The 21,421-nt window shown below is 43.1% G+C and overlaps 1 protein-coding gene and 1 long non-coding RNA gene across 2 annotated transcripts in view; one reads left to right on the top strand and one right to left on the bottom strand.

The window, feature by feature from the left end:
• Positions 1–1,155: 1,155 nt before the first annotated feature.
• Positions 1,156–21,379, bottom strand: LOC122557657 (uncharacterized). Its single transcript, XR_006313896.2, has 4 exons — positions 21,268–21,379; positions 13,097–13,175; positions 10,737–10,824; positions 1,156–1,294 (listed from the first exon to the last, which is right to left on the bottom strand). It is a non-coding gene; the product is annotated as an uncharacterized LOC122557657 (long non-coding RNA).
• alx4a (ALX homeobox 4a) overlaps positions 2,797–21,421 on the top strand; it is a 51,051-nt gene continuing 32,426 nt past the window's right edge. The window contains exon 1 of the mRNA XM_043705458.2: positions 2,797–3,824. Coding sequence (XP_043561393.1) covers positions 3,479–3,824 — 346 coding nt within the window. The 5' untranslated portion in view covers positions 2,797–3,478. The remainder of the gene's footprint in view (positions 3,825–21,421) is intronic.

Here is a 21,421-nt window from a genome sequence, read left to right as displayed (position 1 = left end):
CTATAGACGTGTACAATCTTAAGAGTAAACATTCACTAAACATAAAGGACGCATACCATCAAAACCCAGAATAACTATATGCCAGTTTCCAATATTGATCAGATTAAATTTTGATGAAAGCTTGTGTAAATAAATCGTCAAGAAGATTCAATCATTTGACGATTGAAGATTCGATGTTTTATTCCAATAGTCATGCCGTTTAATCAAAGTTTGTATATATCATTCCCTCCTAACACGTATCATTAACCTGTTCTATTCCTGTGCCATTGTCATCGCACTTACAGAATCTTTAAGATAAACAAGTCTTCGAGGATCTTTTAAACTCCGATGACAGTTTGGTATTCAGCTTTGAATATTTAATGAACATAATTTATGTACTGTCAATGTTGGGCGAAGTTCAGAGGAAATACATTAAACGATAGTTAAACCGTTTTCATGGCTGTTTGAAAGTAGGGAAGTTTCTTACAACATTATTTAATTTAACACCTCTTAACTATTCCTAAAACTGGTATAATCCGGTTTAATATCTAAGGTTTGTTAATTAGGGAGAGAGGGATACAATCAGAGTAAATGTTTCTACTCTATTTGGCAACATGGTGAGCCAGTTAACTCTTACGTAACTTTGATCTATTCTGAGAAATTTGGCTTCTGTTGGGCTATTTTATTTGCTGAAAGCAAATCTTTTTCTCTCTGTCTCTCCCTGCGACCAAATGCAACTTACCCTGTTCCATTCCCCTGGCAGTCATGTTGGAAGTCAAATGTCGAAAATAAATTCATCTCCCCGTCGGTTTGATAGCTTCCCTAGAGCGGGCAAGAGCCAAGATTATAACCAGCTATGGAATATATTTAAGGTACTCGAAGAGTGATCATTTTGGGCACATTGTGCTTTCCTCGAATGGCTCTTTTTATAGTATGATCTCATGGTTTAAATCGCCACTTTTCATTGTTTGGATGTTGTCAGCGTTCGGACAAAACGAGTCAAGCTTCAATTTAAAGAAAATTTAAGACCCTCATCTTGTAGACAATTTTCCTGATTGTATGGCTGCTCAAGGTGTGCAGTGGATTATCCATGTGATGAACATTTTGATACATTTGTTGAGAAGGTGACAGTAAACATAAGATGTGTTGTATTGTTCTTTCGAGCCCAAGATATACTTGTCATACACAGAAAGTCTCTTGTCACTTTAATGTTATTTTAAAACCTTATTGTGCCGACATATCTATGCGGTGTTTGTTCAGTCCTGACCTTCCGAGCTCTCCCTTTTCAGGCTGACATTGTGTTTTTCAATTGTATCTGTTTTGAATAAAGATATGAAAGCGGATTCAATTAAATTGCGATTCCAGTCAATAAGACAAATGCCACGACAAACATTGTATTTATTCTGATCCTTTCAAGCTAACTGTAACTCTGGCTGCATTATTTTATCAAATAGTCACTGAGTTTTCTCTGAGTGTGCAGCGAACAGCAAAAAAACTATTGTTTAATTACCAAAACCGTGTTTAAAAAATTAGCTTCAGAAATAGTAAAAATGCCTCCCAAAAGTGGCGAAGATTTATAGGTGACATAAAGAACAGATGTAATGTGATGGTTGCTTTGCCTCAACAAATGTATATTTGCGTAAACGAATTTGTGCTTAAAAGATTGGGGCATGCCGTTTATAATGATATTTTTTGATTTATGATTCTTTGCATTTTCAATGGATTTTAGTGCCCTTGTCAAAAAATACATTGCAAGTTATTGGATAGAATACTTAACAATTTTAACAGAAGGTATAAATATCGTTTACAGTGATGAGAAGCGAGAATATTTTAGGAAAATCACCAATACTAAACAGCTAATTCCATCATTTGCAGAGTTGAATATAGAAACAATGACAAACGCCATACAAGTGCAAGATAAGCGGAGAATCTTTGATTCTGGTAGATGCAACAAACACAATAAAGGTATAAACTCGCTAATAAAACTCCCTCGTGCGGAATTTCTCATGTGTCTTGCAATTTTTATCCTCCAGTTTGCGAGTGTGAATTTATTGACCAGTAAAAATAACTATCAGGATCTTCCGCTGCACTTTAATGATGTGAAAACAATCTGCTCGCCATGCTCCAATCAGTAGATAGCTCCATCTAAAATAGATTCAAACATTCAAGAAAGGATTTGGCAGTATTCACTTTGACTCTGCATTGTTCGCGTTAGAGCACAAAGATATGTCCTTTTTTATGATTAGGTCATTACAAATACATAACTTTTAACATCTTAACAAAAAGGTGGTCGCACAAATGATGTCTGCCAGCTTCCTGCAGGGAATTTGTTAAAACTGGTGCTTAACGGCGAATTGTCTGAGGGGGTAGAACGGAAGGAGTTTAAATCAGAACTTTTGAATTGGGTTTCATCAGCACTCCGGACACCAAAAAGAGTTTTCTTTTAAATGCAGAACAGGCAAACTCTCCCATTCCCGTGTCCGGTAACGAAAGCTTGAACCGTTTCCTTAAACTGTTCTAATTTCCCGGTACTTAACTGAGTGTTGCCTGAACGTGTAGAGAGCTTCCAACTTGCAGTGTTATTGTGTATTGTTTTCAAAAGTTCGATTTAAGAAATGGGGGAATCATTCCCCGAGTAAGTGACAAATGTTTCGAAGGGGTGATGCAGTGCAGTGTAACCGAGAAACGCGTAGGAGGTGAGCACGGACCAGTGAACAGAAGTAGCATTTTGTCGAAATGATTTACCGTCAGTTCTGATCCGTGATATTGGCGGGCAATGAAAGTACCTGATATAATGTTAGGTCGGGTAGAATGGCGAGCGAAGAGAAGCAAAATTCCGATTTCAGTTTGTTTTTGTTTTGCAAGCCCTACTTCGATCGCAGTCTCGAAATGTCTATTTCTCGGGATAATGTATGCTCGTTTTCAAGTAAATATCCAGCTCAGAACGTATGCACTGACGTGGAAAGGACGGTTTGTTTTTTAACAGAATTACACTACCGCTTATTGGCGTGTTCCCTTATGCGGGCTCTTTTATCATTGTGCAAGCGATCCTGAAACCTAACTGGGGCTCGTTGCACAAAGCCAGCACTCAGCAAAGGCGTTGCAAATCAACTGCAGCGTGCCCATTAAATTGGCCCCGGTTGGATTTTAAGATAAGGACAGATTCATCCCCTAATTACATTACTGTCATGTGTTTAATTGTCTCCCTTTTGAAGTATTTTGCGAGGAGATCTGACCTCCCTGTTTATCTGATCTACATATTAATTGGGGGGGAAGAGGTGGGAGACGCTGAGGGTCTGGGATATAGCGAGTTGTTACATCTACAAGCCCCTGCCTCTCACGAAATAACCCACAAACCGATTCGCGTTGAAGTCAGCTCCCTTTCTGTGCTGTACGACTCTGCATTGTGCGCCAGTGAACATTCCCGCCCGCCCGCCTTTCAGGACGGCTCTATCTTCATTTATATTTATACATATCACTCGAAACAATCTTTTGAGGGATGAACGGGGAGACCTGCGTGTCGTATTGCGATATGGCGAGTATGGATTCATTTTATAACTCAGCTCCTCAGGAGCAGCAATCTCCCTTCCGAACATTTCAGCCGAGTGACAAGTTTGGTCCCAACTTCCTGAACAACAAAGGCCAAAGTTATGGTGAGAAGCCGAGGACCCCCTTCCAGCAGGAATGCGAGCCATTGGACAGCAGTATTCAAAGCCCCAGCGCCGGCGATAACGCAGTCTTTAACAAATATCTGTACATGCAGGGAGCAGGCAGGGCTGCCAAATCTCCGGCCCACAACAAGCTCCAAGAAAGCGGCCACAACGGCGCCTTGATTCCCTGTTACGGTGAGTCACCCTGGGGAAGGGGCGGCCGAGGATAACCGCTCTCGCGGTTCGGGAAAGCTTTCCTGGGAGCTGGCGTGCGGCGGCGAGGGAGGGGGAAGGGATCAAATTCGATTAAGTGGAACTAAAAAAGTTATAACTCTGACCGTGCTGCCTGGAAAGCATTAGTTCTGAGCAGTCAATTCCGTTGCCCTGTCCAGCTCGCGAATTTTAATCATGTTCGTTATTTATCGAAGCGAGGAATGTACTGACTGTGGTACAGACCATCGAATGCATTTAACCCTTAGTTTTGTTTCTTTCTCTGGTGTTAAGTACACTGCGCCCGGCCGGCACTTGGGACTGTTAAACACGATACAATCTGTATTGACACGCAGTTTCTTCAATAGGAGTATTAATAGGTCCAATAAAGGGGGGGGGGGGGGGGGGGTGTTTGTGAGAGAGGGGAGGGGAGGTTGGTGGGGTTTAGTATCGGGAACGGCCCGGGCTGTCCGAAAGGACGAACTGTTGTTAGTGTAAGTTGAACTGAAAGACCATTCAGAATGCAGTCCAAATGCTATCCCTCCCTCTAAGGATGCACCTGTGCTGTCTCCCACTTGGCGCTATCTGGCCGTGCGATTTTCCACTGCGGGCAATAATTCAGAGAGGCCGAGCTGATGAAGAAGCGGCGCCCCGGAGTCGAGAGGTGCCAGGTTACATTAACAAACCATTCATCACTCGGCTGCGCCCGAGACTGGGGCTGTAACAGCCGCTAACAGGCTCCTTACCTTCCACTGCCCTGGCAACTGCAGAAGAGATTCCGCTTCTCTCGCGAAACCCCACATTTAATACCAACCAGCCGTCTCCCCAAACCGCCCCGATAGCGTGCGCTGATCTACCACACCCTTAGACTTCAAACCGAACACAAGTGAAAAGTGAAAAACGGAGTACTTTTGACTGATTGATACCAAAAAGATTAACTTTGTTTTTGGAGCAACTTGATGATGTATTGAAGAGTGTAGATCAATCTCCCAACAGACTCGATGTCACTTTCTATTGAGTGAGAGCCCAGGCTGTTGTGTTTTTCATTAGGACATTACACTTTCATTATTCAGCAGGGAACATTTTCATTCAGAGACAGAGAGGCATTCGTGAGGGTTCACTGGGAATGTTGGAGAGCAATATTCTTCCTAGACCCTATGGGTTTCTGAGTTTCCATGGCCAGACAGAGCCGCTGTCTAGTCACTATTACAATATTTATATGGATCGCTCATTCACAGAAATATCAGTAATTCACAAGTGACTAGCACAGCGTTCTGAGCTGGTTGGAAATGGGTAACGCCGCTCTTATTTTGATATTCGATTCTCTCATGTGCCAATCCTCCTGAATTTTGTAATTTAAAATAAAGGACACCCCGCAGCCTAATGACTGTTTTAATGCAGTTATAATTCAGTTCTAGGATTATCCAGCATGGAAACAGAGCCTTCAGTCAAACTCTCCCAGTCCCACATGAGAGGGACGCGGGTTCTGTTCAATACAAAACTCTGTCCATTTCCTGCGGAAAATTATTTTGCACTTTTCCCGCCTCGGATACGCAAACCTCTGCTTTACACCAACAAAAATGTATTTGCATTGCGTTTTCTTGGTGGAAGTAAAAGGTAGGGAAACGCGTTTGCTGTGAACGTACTAAGTGGAAACTTCCCACCCAGGCGGGCAGGTGACTGAAAACTAAAGAGCACGTTTTTCAGGAGGGTCTTTAAGAAGGTGAAGACGGAGGCGTTTGGCTGTGTGTGCGTGTGGGGGGGGGGGGGGGGTGAAGTTTGACAGATAAGGTTCTCGAGGCATTTCTCATCCCGCCCCCCCCCTTTCCCCCCTCCCCCATCCTTGCAATCGAGGGGTGACGGGGAGTGGAGAGGAATTCCAAACTGGAGGAGTAGAGATTCCCTGGAGAGTTAGGGGGGAGGATGGGAGGTTGCAGAGATAGGAGAGCGCAAGTCCGTTGGAACTCGCTGAGGTACTGAGATGGAGCTGCTGCTCAGGGGGTGGGATGGAGGGTCGAGTAAGTCCCAGCGAGTGCAGGGTCTGGGAGTGTTGGTGCGTGGAGGAGATTTCTGGATGAAGTCCTCCTTGTGGACGGTGGAAAATGGGAGGTTGTTTCAGATAAAGATACAGATTGTAAAATGAGTCAATGTTACAATTTTGTGCTGGAGGGAACAACAATGAGTTATGATACATACAAACCCCCGAATTCAGCGAAATTATATTCCGAATATTGTCACCATGTCATTTCGCACATACTTTACAAGAATCAAAAGGTTTCTTTCTTATTCTATGTAACAGCAAATGAGAACCTCCATTTCTCGGTCACAGTGGAACCACTTCCTTACACATCTCGCCGGTAGGAAATTGTCTTCCTTTGTTAAAACCAAGGGCAGAGTCAATGTGGCATTTTGGGATCCGCCAGTCGATCTGGAAATATTCTCAACAAACCACTGTTGAATCACATTGGATCAAACACAAGCTCTTAATTTCAAATTAAACCCATTCGTGTTGAGATACAACACTGAACAATTGTGAGGTCACGGACAAATAAGACTGGACTATTAGGAAACTCGTTTGTGGCAATGACTTTTTTTATCGTTCCAATCTCTAATGGCGCTACCATCGGGGAATAAAAATAGCCGATCCGATCCAATCCAATTCCCACACCAAAACATCAAAACTTCCACAATCCAATGACTTTAGTCGGGAATAATTTAGGAGTGCATGCATTGAAGTAAATACTAATCTGGACAGTCACTTTAGCTATGTTATACTGGTTTACATAAAATATTCAGCATTAATTGCTTACAGCAGTCTGAATTGTTTGCAATTTAGTACCTTCTTAGAATCCCATTGCAATCTTTAACTGTTAACCGTTAACTACCTATAACTAGCTTCACCCACAATAGAATTGTAGCAAACTTGATTTGTCCAACAGTCTATTGCAACAAGATCTGAGTTTTTCTTTGCTGGTAACTGGAATGAATGCTAACATTGGTGATGCATCGGAGCAGTGATAAATATTCAGGGAGATTCAAAGGGGAACTGAATTCTCGGAAACACGCTCCTGGCACTTTGCTGAATTTGGTGAAACTGCAGCACCATTAACAATCCCTGAAATCTCCAGGTAACAGGGCCCACAATCACGTTTCTGTAGAACTTGCAAGGTCCCATCACCCCCACAGCTTGTTCCTTCTTGAAACCCATGATTGCTTAGCTTAGACAACAGTATTTCCACAGTCCAAGATGTGGGCTTTTATTATTAAGTTTCCTCAACTGCGCTGATCAACTAAACCTGCGTCCTCGGGTTATAACGCGCCGAGGATTGTTTTATTGAAAAAGAAACTTGACACAAAATTGTTAAAATTTTGGTCATTGTCCCTATTAAATCTTACTACAGGACTGACACATTACAAGACGGCTTAATACATTCATGATGGCGCAATGATTCATAGATGAAAATTGTCCCGTTGGATGAATACCATGCACACAAGCCAAATTATCTGCTCAAAATTGAAGGGATCAACATAGTTCTCAATTCATGCACCATTACGTTTGGTAAAAGAGCAAGAGCGTTTTCATACCTGGGGTGATGTGTCAAGAATTTAAAACAATATCAGAGTCACTGATCCAACTGCTCTAGCATGTTTGGATGCGGCCAATTACAATGTGCAGGAGGGATCATATGCCCACTCCGGTCTAATGCACAGACCCCACTGTTCCTCTGATAGCGGTTGGAGACCTCACTGGTGCACGAGTGAGTCATCCCTATTGATTTGGGACAAAGTGGTGTTTAAAGCCCAAGGTGACCCGCACCAAGTAATTGAACTAAATAAATGTCAGTTGAAAAAATGCAGAAGCTCAACGCAGTTTCATTATCCATGACCAATGGCTGTCTGTCAGTGTCAGCAATAGCAAGAAACCATTGAAGCGACGCTAATATGATTTCAAATTTGCAACACTAAACAGGACACCCGAGTGCTGTTGTGACACAGTGGTAGTGTCCCTGCCAGGAAGCCTAGGTTCAAGTCCCGCCTACTCCAGAGGTACAGCTCTCAACAGGTTATTTAGAAAATATCGATCTTCAAACACTCTTATAGAGGGGCCTTCTTTTTAATTAAAAAAAAAAGCCTGTTCCAATCTCCGAGCCGATAGACCTGGTTCAAGTCCCACTACTTCGGACGTATGTTATAACATTCCCTGAACAGATTAATTAAAATAAAGTAAATGATTCAGAAATACAAATCCAGATGCCGCCATTATTTCCCTGCAGTCGGTTGGTGCAATTAGTGACCATTCAAATTCCATTAATTAGGGGGGAATTAAATGTTCGCTCCACTTTAAAAAAAAAATTTGAATCGATAAGGGAGCCGGGGATTGGAGTCTGCTGCCTTGACCCAGCCTCCACTACATAAGTGCGCCGTAATGTATTTGTTCCTAACTGACCCCCGTCATGGTCACTCATTGCACCAACCGACAGCAGGGAAAATAATGCGCTGCTTGTGGGGTCAGCTCCATGGAGGACAAGCGCTTCCGAAAAATCACCACCTTCTGATGGAAAAATATTCGGAAGCTTAACAAGAAAATGATGGAAATCATCCTCATGTGTTTTGTGATCCGTTAGTAACCACAGCTTTGATCAGTCCCTGTTAGGAAAATTTAACCATCTGTTATAATGAGCATGTGTTCGAAATTCGCCTAGCTCTAAGATTTTTATTTAACAAAATTATTGTCGTGCGGTATATTTGGATTTCATTTCTCCATTTTCAATCAAAGTCTCACCTTAAGCAGCAGTGGGTGACAGAAATGTTGTTATCCCTTTCCCAGTGCCACTCCCAGGGAACACAGTCGAACATTCTTGACTCATGTAAACAGGAGTAATTTATTTACTTGGGCCTGGCTACATGTAATCAAATTTGCTGAAAATGTATTCCTAAGTAGGCTAGTGAATTTTCAATAAAATGATACAAGCCGAAGGAACTGCCGGGATTATAATGTAGAAAGCAGGTAATTGTGAACTGCAATGTCACAGCAACAGCGCTTCTAACTGAGGTCAGTGCCAAAGGAGATCTGCTTTAATATTTGTGCATTGTCCTCCGTAAATTATTTTTTATAAAACAGCATCTGCTACCCCATATTTCCTAGGTCCCGTAACCCACTTGGGTACTTATTGAATGATGGCATACATGCAATGACTGAGTGGCCATTTCCTGATCCTAATTCATGTGCTTGTATGTTTGCATGACGAATAAAATGGATGTGTGACCAGGGTGTAATTTAATTCAAAATAACAAATCCCAGACCTGTAACTAGGGAGTGAGCCTGACAGACCACTTATTCTGGGCGAAAGTTAGTACTGCAGATTAGAGTCAAGATTAGAGTGGTGCTGGAAAAGCACAGTAGGTCAGGCAGCATCTGAGGAGCAGGAAAATCGTCATCTCAGGCAAATGGGTTTCCTGATGAAGGGCTTTTGCCCGAAACATCGATTTTCCTGCTTCTCCGATGCTCCCTGACCTGTTGTCTTTTTCCAGCACTACTCTAATCTGAGACCAATTATTCCACTGGTCTATATGCCCACAGATAAGGGAACTGACTATGGCCGGGTTGAGATGTAATTCTAAAAATGTGAAACCATCCCACAGCAGTGACTGACAGCTGCTGCCTTGAGGCTGGTCTTTAGTGAAATCCTCAATTGATTCCAATTTATACTCTCAGATTTGAGTTAGTGTGCAGACAAAGCTATTTTACAAGGACACAGAAGCAGCACTATAACTGGCCATGGAAACGTTTGGCCTAGATTAATCCCACTGTCTATCTATTATATCAGCCAGTTCATGAAATTTGCAAAACAAAATGTATGATATTAAAACTCCTACAAACACAGTTTAGTTGTATAATGACTCATTGACAAGTCAAATTAAAACCTTTATCCTACATCACATTCTATGAGAACAATTTTCACATTCAAATGCATCAGTATGACTGTATGTTTTGCCTAACATTTAGATTTTTAAATCACATGGGAAGGAGAGAATGTATGTGTAACAAAGAAATCCAATTGACAGACCTCAAGTTAAAAAAAAATAGCATTTTGAAGTAACTTTGCTTACAAGATCCTTACTATAGATTTTATCTTTTAGTTTACAAGAAATGAACCTACATTTTCTAAATATTAATCAGTTTAAAAGTTGAGTGGTGGCAAACATCTCTTCATAATCTCTGCCATTGAAGAAGAGTCAACTAAACATAGTGTGAGGCGAGACAAGTATTTCAATTCTGATCTTTTCTTTGAAATTTTTAGAAGATGGGGAATGGAATTCTCCCTATTTCAAACATCTGTGTCAGTGGTTGTGTCAAAAACCCTGAGACCAGTTCAAAAACTTGGACACAAAGCAAATTCCCTTCACTCTGTCTTCACAATAGCTCTCTGTTCAGCATTCTGAAAGTTTTAGCATTGGTGCAAACAGTGTGACATTTTTATCTATGAACAACGCTGCCATATTTTATAAACTCATCGAGTAACAATTTACATAAAGTGTGGAGTACTTTTGTGCTGTAAGCACATGTCCATTAGGAATATATTTGGCATTTCCTAACTGAAATGCTCAGAAAATATTTACAGCTTGTATCTCTTCAGCACAAGTCGGCTTTCAACTTGGGTGCTTCATTTGAAACCACATTTGCCACCTAGCTTTTAAGGATCTGAGTGCATTCCTTCTTAAACTGCATTAGGATGCAGTTCTGTCACAAATTACCTGCCATTCATGTATGCGTTTGATTCAACAGTTAGGTGTTGCTAGAAAAATATACTGAAATCTTTCACAAGTTACACATTAACGTATAACTACAACATGGACATGTGGGTACATGGATAATGAGCATAGACGTAAACTTACTAGTGAATAGATGATATAAGATCACAGTTGGGAATGGTACTTTTCATTTCATGTTGATATTTCAGTGCTCCATGTAAAAGGAACATACCTTTGGGAAAATCATATGGAGAGCAAGTAGGCAGTAGATGAAAGCATATGTCAATAAATTTCTAAATCTGCCTGTTGACTCAGTTCTACTCCCTTATTTGTGACATTTACTATGTATTGCAATTCTTCAATGTTTTAAAAAGTTTTCCTCAGGCTCAAGGATGGTCTTAGAGAACTGGAGAATTGCAAATATCACTCCCTTGTTCAAGAAAGTGTGTGAGAAGGAATCTAGTAACTACAGGCCAGTTGATTTGATATCAGTGATGGACAAGCTTTTAGAAATGATAATTTGAGACAAAATTAATAATCACTTTGACAAATATGGGTCAATTAAGAAAATCCAGGGTGCCTTTGTTGAAGGAAAATTGTGTTGACTTAACTTGCTTCAGTTCTTTACTGAGGTAACAGTGAGGACTGCTGAAGGTTTCTGCTGTTAATGTAATGTACATGGACTTCCCAAAAAGTATCTGACAAAGTGTCACACAGCAGACTTGTGAGCAAAGTTAGAGCTCATGAAATAAAGGGACTGTGGCAACATGGATAAAAGATTAGCTGAGTGACAACAAACAGAGAATAGTGGCGTACGGCCATTTTTCAGACTGGTAGAAGGTTTATAATGGCATTTATAGGGAGGGTGATGGTGGGGGTGTGGGAGAGGTGTTCAGTATTAGGATCAACTAGGAGAAAGTAAGGACTGCAGATGCTGGAGATCAGAGTTATAGAGTGTGGTTCTGGAAAAGCACAGCTGATCAGGCAGCATCCAAGGAGCAGGAGAGTCGATGTTTCAAACATAAGCTCTTCATCAGGAATGAGGGGGTGGCCCAAGGGGGCTGAGAGATAAATGGGAGGGGTGGGTGGAACTGGGGGGGGAAGGTAGCTGGGAATATGATACGTAGATGAAGGTGGGGGTGAAAGTGATAGGTTGGAGAGGAGAGGGGAGTGGTTGGGTGGGAAGGAAGATGGACAGTTTAAGAGGTGGGTGCCAAGTTGGAAGGTTGGATCTGGGATAGATGGAGGGAGGGGAAATGAGGAAACTGGTGAAATCGACATTGATCTCGTGTGGTTCGAGGGTCCCAAGGTGGGAGATGAGACATAATTCCTCAGGCATCAGGTGGCTAGAATTTGGCAGTGGAGGAGGCTCAGGACTTGCATTCCCTTGGTGGAGTGGGAGGGGGAGTTAAATTGTTTGGTCACGGAGCGGTTGGGTTGTTTAGTGCGTGTGTCCCAGAGATATTCTCTGAAACATTCCACAAGTTGGTATCCTGTCTTGCCATTGGAGAGGAGACCACATCAAGAGCAATGGACACAGTAGATGATGTGTGTGGAAGTATAGGTAAATCTCTGTCAGATTTGGAAGGATTAGAACCAGGTGGTGCGGGATTCCCGGACTATGAGGTTAGAAGCTGTTGGTGGGAGATCCCCTGAGGTGATGAGGTTGTGGATGGCCTGGGAGATGATAGGGTTTGGTAATATGAAGTGAGGTCATGGTCGAGGGGGCAGTAGGAGATGGTGTCTGCGAGTTGGCACCTGGCTTCATCAGTGTAGAGGTCAGTATATCAAACTACAACTGCACCCTCCCTTTTCTTCGGGTTTGATGGTGAGGTTGGGTTAAAGTGGAGGGAGTGGAGAGGTTGGAGTGGGTGAGGGGAATGGACCATTTGAGGTGGGCAATGTCACAGCGTCAGTTGGAAATGAAGAGAATGGGAGGGGTAACAGAACCACCCATGTTAAGATCCCCATTCTTCCTGATATGCATTAATAATTTAGACCTTGATGGATAGGCTACAATTTCAATTTTTTTCAATGATCCAAAACTTAAAAGTATTGTGAACAATGAATAGAATAGCATGGATCATCAAAAGAACATAAATGGAATGGGCAGGAAAGATAAAATTTAATGCGGGAAGGTGTGAGGTGATTTATTTCGGGAGGAAGAATACAGAGAGACGAATATACAATGAAGGAAACAATTCTAAAGGAGGTGCAGGATCAGAGGGATCTGGGTATGCATGAAATTATATCATTGAAGCCTTTAGGACCCCTTGAGAGAGCAGTCAGTAAACCAATTAGCTTCCTGAGCTTTATTAAAATGTTCACAGAATATGAAAACAAGTGAGTTCGGCTAATAAAAGGAAACAGGCCTTCTGGCCCATGCCGACCAGGTGTCCTAAACTGATCCTGCCCCATTTGTCTAGATTTGGCCTGTTCCCCACTAAGCTTTTCCTATCCATGTATCTGTCAAAATGGTTTTTAAATGTTATGGTTGTACTCACCTCTACCACCTTCCTCTCGCAGCTTATTCCTCTGACATAAAAAGAAAACGCTGGAGAAACACAGCAAGGCTGTCAGCATCTGTGGAGAGAGAAACAGAGTTAATGTTTCTAATCCAATATGATAAGGCATTTGAGAGACTGCAGGAAAGATTCATGAAAATGGTTCCAGGACGAAAAATGAGAAATTGGGGTAGATCTCCTTGAAGAGAAAACTGAGAAGAAATTTGAAAGATGTGTTCATAATCATGAGGGTTCTGAACAGAGGACATAAGGAGAAACTGTTCCCATTAATGACAAACCAAAAACCAGAAAGCACAGTTTTATAGGTAATTGACAAACAAGCAATATCAATGAGGGCAAACATTTTCCATGTATGAGTGGTTGAGATGTGGAATGCACGGCTGAGACTATGGTGGACATTGGATCAATTAAGGCTTTCAAAAAGGAATTGGATATTTATCAGAAAGGGAAACAGTTGCATAGACTAAGGAAGAAGGCTGGGGAATAGCATATGGATTGTTTCTGAGGTCCAGTTAAGATACAGTGGGCCAAAGTGTCTCCTTCTAGTCTACAACCACTGTACTCTTTGAAACAAATAAAAAGCAATAATAATCGTTTAGACAGAACCTGGTGAAAACCTTAACAAGAGAATCAAAATGTCACCTCTAACAATTTTAGAGGGGAGGGAGGTGAGAAATCAATCAGCAGAGCTGGCTGGACAGCTGGTTTATAATGCAAAGTGATGCCAGTAAGTGTGGGGGTTCATTGAGGTTTCATTGAAGGATTCTTTCTCAACCTCTTCCCTCACCTCAGGCATGGTGACCCTCAGATTAAAAGCACCACCAGTTCGGTCTCCTGAAGAAGGGTTATACCTGAAACGTTGACCTCTCCATTGCCTGATGTTGCCTGGCTTGCTGTGTTCTTCCAGCCTCCTGTCTGTCTCCCTCTACCAAGAGAGCAGCCCTCTGGTCCACTAGAGATTTTTTACTTCTAATGGTACCATAGATTTTTATATTCTTTAATTAATTCATAAGCTAAGTATGTAATGAAAGACTTTGACAATGATTTAGCAAGCTTTTCCAGTGAAATCTCAACAATGTAGAACATGAATGTCTCAAGTTCGGTCTGCAGTCTGTTTTGACTTGGTTCATTTAAGACAGGTAGCAGCCGGTGTGCTAAACTGGCAGCCAAACATAACGAAGATTGGTCAGAATTACTGCTCTTCGTCACCATCTTCAATGCCACTGGTATAAGTGCAAGGACAGAAGTGCATTCTGTCACCATGGATATCCACTCACTGTACACATCCATCCGCCATGATGAAGGCCTCCAAGCCCTCTGTGTCTTCCTCTCACACCATTCCAACCAATATCCTTCCTCTGACACTCTCATCAGCTTGGCTGAACTGGTCCTCACCCTGGACAATTTCTCCTTCCAATCCTCCCATTTCCTCTCGACCAAAGGGGTAGCCATGGGCACCTGCATGGGCCCCAGCTATGTCTGCCACAGTGTCGGTATGTGGAACAGTCCATCTTGCACAGCTACAACAGCACCATTCCCCACCTTTTCTTCCATTACATGGATGACTGTATCAGTGCCATCTTGCACTCCCATGAGGAAGTTGAACAGTTTAACTTCATAAACACCTTCCACCCTGACCTCAGGTTTACCTGGACCATCTCAGACAACTCCCCCCCCCCCCCCCCCCCGCACCTCTCCACCTCCATTTCTGGTGATCGATTCAACATGAATATCCATTACAAACCCACCAACTCCCACAGCTACCTGGATTACACCTCCTCCCACCCTGCTTCCTGTAAAAACACTATACCTTATTCCCAATTCCTCTGCCTCCACCACATCTGCTCCCAGGAAGACCATTTCCACCAAAGAACATCCCAGGTGGCTTCCTTCTTCAAAGACTGCAATTTCCCCTCCCACGTGGTCAACAAAGCCCTCCAGCACATTTCCTCCACTTCCCGCATCTCCGCCCATGAACCACCTTGGTCCTCACCTTCCACCCCACCAACCTCTGGATACATCGCATTATCCTCGACTGTTTCTGCAAGTAGACACCACTGACAGAGATATATTTCCCTCCCCACCCCTATCTGCATTTCAGAAAGACCATTCCCTTCGCAACTCCCTTGTCAGGTCCACATCCCCTCAGCAACCCACCCTCCCCTCCTGACACCTTCCCCTGCCACCACAAGAACTGCAAAACCTGTGCCCACACCTGCCCCCTCGCCTTCATCCAAAGGATCCTTCCATGTCCAACAGAAATTTACCTGTGCTTCCGTTGCACCGGATGTGGTCTCCTCTAGATTGGGTAGACAGAACACCAACATGCGGGTTGTTTCAGAGAAGATCTCTAGGACAGCCACACTAAGAAACCCCACTGCCCTGTGGCTGAACATTTCAACTCCCTCTCCCACTCCACCCGAAACGTCGATTCTCCTGCTCCTTTGATGTTGCCTGACCTGCTGCGCTTTTCCAGCAACACATTTTAGAGCATGTGAATAGGATAGTTAGGAAGGCAGTTGCTTTCATGAGCCATGGCATAGAGTATAAGAGCAAGGAGGTAATTTTAGAGTTCCACAGAGGGTTGGTCAGGCCACAGCTGGAGTACTTTGTGCAGTTCTGGTCACCTCACTATAGGCAGGATGTGATAACTCTAGAGGGGATATAAAGGAGGTTCACCACGAAATTGCTTGGGATGAAGCGATTGAGCTATAAGGAGAGACCAGACAGGCTTGGATTGTTTTCTTTAGAGCAGGGGAGACTGAGGGGAGACATGATGGAAGTGTATAAGATTATGAGAGATATTGACGGGGTGAGTGGGGAGCAGCAGTTGAGGGGTCAATCACAAGGGGGCATAGTTTTAGGGTAAGGGGCAGGAGATTCAGAGGGATTTGAGGAAAAGGTTTTCACTCAGTGGGTGTTGGTAAACCTTTGGGAACGTAGTAGAGGCCAGAAAGCTTACAACCTTTAAAAAGTATTGGATGAGCACTTGAAATATCATAACATTCAAGGATATGGGACAAGTGCAGGAAATTGGGATTAGCACAGTTTTTGTGGTAGCTATTATCGGTGAAGACTCAATGGGCCTTTTCTGCACCGTATGACTCTATGAATCCATGATTGCAGAGTTAAAAAGTATTTACATTATCTAAAATTGTTGTTTTAAAAAATATATTTTAAAATCAGTGAAGCATTTGATCATTCTCTGACTTGAAAATCTAACAAGGCTTTATGAGTTACTTATTCAAATCCGTCCAATTTTTCCCATCATTTAGACTCCTTGGGTCCTGCTGAACAGTTTTATAGAAGCAAATGTCAAGGCTACCTTAGATACTTAGCAAAGTCAACCCAGCCATATTTATATGAGTGATCTGAACATTGAGAGTGGTGACACTATAGGAGAGTTCAGTCAAAGTATTTCCAGGACATTGTGGGCAAAGGACTGCAGGGACAATTAGGCAGAGGTGGGGGGAGGCGGTGTTGGTTGGGGAAGTCTTATGGAAATGTTCAAATGCAGTGGGTCAAGTGCACTTCAATAACCTTTTGGCAAACAGTTGTGTTTGCAAACTGTCCATGTGCATGATTTATTATTACCTTGGGGTGGGGTGGAAGAGGATATCTTTCACATTGTGTGCAACATTTTGTGTGCACAGCCAGAAGACATTCTAGCACAGGAGGTTCTTCAGCCTTGGTAGTTCATGCTAATCATCTAAGTGGGTACTAATGCAAGGGACATTGTTGAAGCCCTGTGGTCAGAGCCCTTTGAAACTAGAGAATGATTTAAAAGACAGGTCCTCAACAGACAGTAATCCCCATACAACTCCCATTGGACTTTTGGATGTACAGTTGGATAATATGGTGAAATGGACAGGCTGGGACTCTTAAGGCATTGAGTGATGCTGGAAAAGCACAGCAGGTCAGGCAACATTTGAGGAGCAGGAAAATCGATGTTTCGGGCAGGAGCCCTTCATCAAAAATGCTTCCCAAAACATCAATTTTCCTGCTCCTCGGATGCTGCCTGACCTGCTGTGCTTTTCCAGCACCATTCTAATTTTGACTCTAATCTCCAGCATCTGCAGTCCTCACTTTTACCTTCCTAAGGCATCTGGAAAGGTTCACATAGAGGCAAATAATTGGGGAGGAAGGTAAATCTCACTCAACATTTTCAGATATGTTGGGCAGAAGGTTCAAGGTCATGAAGGACATGTTAGGGGAGAAAATATCTTTTTACACAGATGGTGCTGAACAGCTGAACAAGGTTGGCAGGAAGCAGATTGAGCCCAGGACATTGAAGATAAAAATAATTACACATGCGTGGTCATATACCCAGACATAGGTACACACATGTTTCTACATATACATGATGCACACATATTAATACACTAGATAATAAAATGGGATGAATGGATGAATGAATCATTATCCCAACAAAATAAAACAAGGAACCATAGATGTTGGAGGTCTGGAACAACCAAAAACTAAGAAATTGGAGAATATTAGAAAGTCTGGCAGTATCTGTGGAGAGAGAAACAAATGTATTCTAAATTTGTCTTGCAATGGATGCATTGGTTATGTTGTGCAGTTTGTGTAAGGCTTAGGTGTAAGGGTTGGGAAACTAGAGCAAATTAAGCAGGAATACTGTATACTGTTACTAAGTTATTGCCTCTGGGAAGTGTTTGGATGCATTGAACTGTAGCATTGCTGTCTTTCCCAATGGTAATTTTATTCTTACACATCAAGCCATTGCCTGCTTGAGGGAGAGCAGGACATGGATTACTGTGAGTGTGGGGATGTGATAGGGGTAAATTTTAAAAGGTGTGAAATTAAAGAAGAAATGCTAGCTGTTAGTATTTCTAGAAATCTTGGCTAAATGTACACAAGCTTCAATTACACAAAATATGAATATCTAAAAACAAAATGCAAAACCTATACCTCACTAACTGTGGAGTGTAACAATCAAGAAGAAGTTAAGAAATGTCATAACACATCCCACTCCCAAAAAAAAACTCAGAGGAGAAGAAAAACTAGTCAGAAACCACAGTTGGGCTGGGGCGCATCTGATATGAGGACGGACCTGGATCAAACAAGGTCCTGTTCCTTTCTGATCAGCCAAACATTACTAGAGTCTGGGTTCATGTCAATTTTGTTTCTTGCCCTATTACCATGTACCCAACAGTCAGATCCATGTTCCTGGATTTATCCAGCCACTTTCCTGGAATATAAATTACTCCTGCATTCAAATGTGCTCGTGTACATTTGAGTGACTCTGAAACCTATGTGCCAATGCATAACTGTTGAGCTTTGCAGCATCAATATGATTGATGTTAAACTGGAAACGTCATTGGCGTTGACATTAGCCATTTGATTTCCCATTGGCTGCGATGGTGTGCAAAACGAAATGGAGGATTCTGGTAGAGCAGTGGTGATCCCCCTACCTTCGAACCAGGAGGTCCAGCCCCACCTGCTCCAGAAGCGTGTAAAAACGTCCCTGAACAAGTTGATTAGAAAATACCTGCAAAACGAAATGTGGCTCTTGTGGCTCAGCAGTAGCATCCTTACTCCTAGACAGGGACGCCCGGGTTCAAGACTGCTCCCGAGGTGTGTAATAACGTCTCTGAACAGGTGGATTAGAAAAATCTGCCCTCCAGGGGGAAACATAAAACTTAATTTTATTTTGGATGTGGAGAGCGGATCGTTAACTTAATTTCTCGTCGCAAAAGAAATCTAAAGTCGAGGCTTCCACGTTGTGCAGGGTTGTGCCGAGTCTGGAACTCAAAAGGGTTCCAGATACTGTGAGGAGTTCATGTGGGGAGTGGGGAGTGGGGGGGAGTGGGGAGTGGGAGGGGGGGAGTGGGGAGGGGGGAGTGGGGGGGTGGTCTCACTATTCAGTCCCCAAAGCGCTAGAAAGCCAACTGAGTCGCACTCCCTGTTCACTCTCCAAGTTGGAGTGACGCTCAGCACTGGGACATCCTAACGCCAGGCTGCATACACACACACACACATACGGTCAGGCGGTTCTCTTAAAAAGTGTGGGGCATCTGCGGTGAACTCACGTTGCAATGCGAGGAATTGGCCGCTTCTATCTCGGCGGTCAATAGGCTGACCTGGAGGGCCGGCCGGCCGGCAAAATACCCTGGATCCGCCAGTTTCACTCTCTATAGAAGGCCTCAAATCAAAAACATTCTTGCTTCGGGAAATAAAATGAGTTAGTGTCTCTGATGTAAATCCGGTATGTGCATTATACCTGCAGAATGTTAAAGCCATGTTAAACAGGTAACAAGGTACCGTCTGTAAAAGGTTTACATTTAGATTAGACAGCACTGGTGAATTTTAAAGACCAGAACAGCCCGCACTAATAATAACTTCCTTTGAACTTGTTAAAGAAAATTGGAGTTCTCAACATGTGCTTAATGTTAATGGGTTCCTGGCTGTGAAACCCCGTTTTACATTGTGCTGAGAGATACTGGAAGATGAGAGTTTGCACGGATCGACAGATATTTCTATCACCCACCATTCTCTCCCCCTCACAGGGTCGGAAACAAAGCCGTGAATTACAAAACATTTAGGGATTAAAATGAGTAATCGTCTTCGCTTGTGACCGTTTGGCTCCAATAAGGATTAATTTCCACAATTTTATTGAAATTAACCACAAGATTCCTGTAGTGAGTACACTTCTGTCTGGAGGTGACCACAGCACCTCAGCTCGACTTGAAACAGAATCGCGTGCAGTAGCACATCTCAGCCAGTCCGACCGGCAAATACAATCTCTCGCTACAAAGGGATCGCATTAAATCCCACATTGTATCTGATCCCAGGTAGCGATTTGTTGTTGGAATTTCCTTTTCGGAAAATTACAGCTCGTATTTGGGCTTGTGTGTAGAGCTCAATTCCGTGGGACATCGGGGGAGTTTGCTTGAAATAGTTTGCAAACTCTTGGGTAGCACCCGGCTGGCTTTCGTTAAGAAAAATATACAAAACCGTTCGATTTTTTTTCCTTTGTTAATGCTGAGCGTACCAGTTTGAGAACTGGAAACCTTGAAACGGCTCCCTCTCTGGCTCCTTCCCACTTATGAGGGATATTTTAGGGAGACGGAGGACACCGGGGGTTGGGGTGAAGGGGTGGGGGTGGGGAGGGGGATGACGCATTTGCTTTTGGCATTTTCCGCTCCTGAAGTCATAGGCGGGGAGAGAGTTCCCAGCATCACTTTCACTTTTAAGAAAAACGCTTGATATAACTCATTTCACTCCAGCTCGCTTCGCCCAGGGATTCCTCCATCGCTCAGCCAGCACTTTGCTCAGTCAAAAACACTCATAAGAGGAATTTTAAAAACGTGCGGGGAAGCCTCTGGCGAGCAGGTCAGCGGGGGAATCTTGGCTGGTTTTTCTTGGACTTTGGGGGAAAATCGCAAACCAGGACTGAGAGGTAAGGGCTCACTGTACACAACATGAAGTTGTGCACGACAGAAAGTGTCGGTGGTTTTCCTACTCCCTCTCTCTCTGTCCTTCAGTCCGTTTGTCCTGTGAGATTATCCTTAGACCCAGACGGATATAAACTGCAGCGCGACGGACTGGAAACTAAAACAAAATTGGTCCAAATCTGAGCCGTTTCAACTGGCTATGTGTCCCACTGGATGACACTGTCCTGGGTCGCTTTCTGCCTTTACTTTTTCCCCCACCCCACCAGTGCAAGGTCACAAGGGTCATGAAGATTTTTGGGTCTGCTCGTCAACACAATTGCGCGGATATCAGAAAAGGAAGATGTGGAAATTGTATATAGTTCAATGACTGAAATCTCAGAAGGGGGAGTGGGGGTGGGGGGTGGGTTGGAAATGTTCCAATGCTCAGGTCATTTTGTTTGATTCGCTAGTGCCCTGTACCTGTAAAAAGATTCAAATTCTTTCCCCGGGAATGTGGAATATAAGATGCAGACAATATCCCCTGCAAACGGGCACGTTCTGCTGCCTCTGTAGAAACACTGCTTCACTCGCCTATTGCCATGTTGCTCCAACATTACAATCAGTATCAGTTATTGCTAACTGCAAATCCTGGCGCTGTTAGTAAATATTGGTTTTGTCTTTTAAAATAATGTTCAATATAACTCATTAAACATAACGCGCGCTCCTAAATTAAGACACGTCGATGGCATTTACCTCGAAATGACACAATCTTAGAGAGATTAACTTCTTCTGGTGGGTAAGGAAGGGATTCTGTAACGGTGACGACCTGCTACTGGGAGTGTATCCGAGTACAGGGAGGGTTTTGGAAAAATGGCTCTGTCACCTCTGTACTGCACATGTTCAGCGA

The sequence above is a fragment of the Chiloscyllium plagiosum genome, unplaced genomic scaffold (genome assembly GCF_037043375.1).
Source record: "Chiloscyllium plagiosum isolate Xiang-an unplaced genomic scaffold, Cpla_swu_hap1 HiC_scaffold_18, whole genome shotgun sequence".
NCBI classification, from domain to species: domain Eukaryota; kingdom Metazoa; phylum Chordata; class Chondrichthyes; order Orectolobiformes; family Hemiscylliidae; genus Chiloscyllium; species Chiloscyllium plagiosum.
This window is presented reverse-complemented; position numbering and strand designations above follow the sequence as displayed.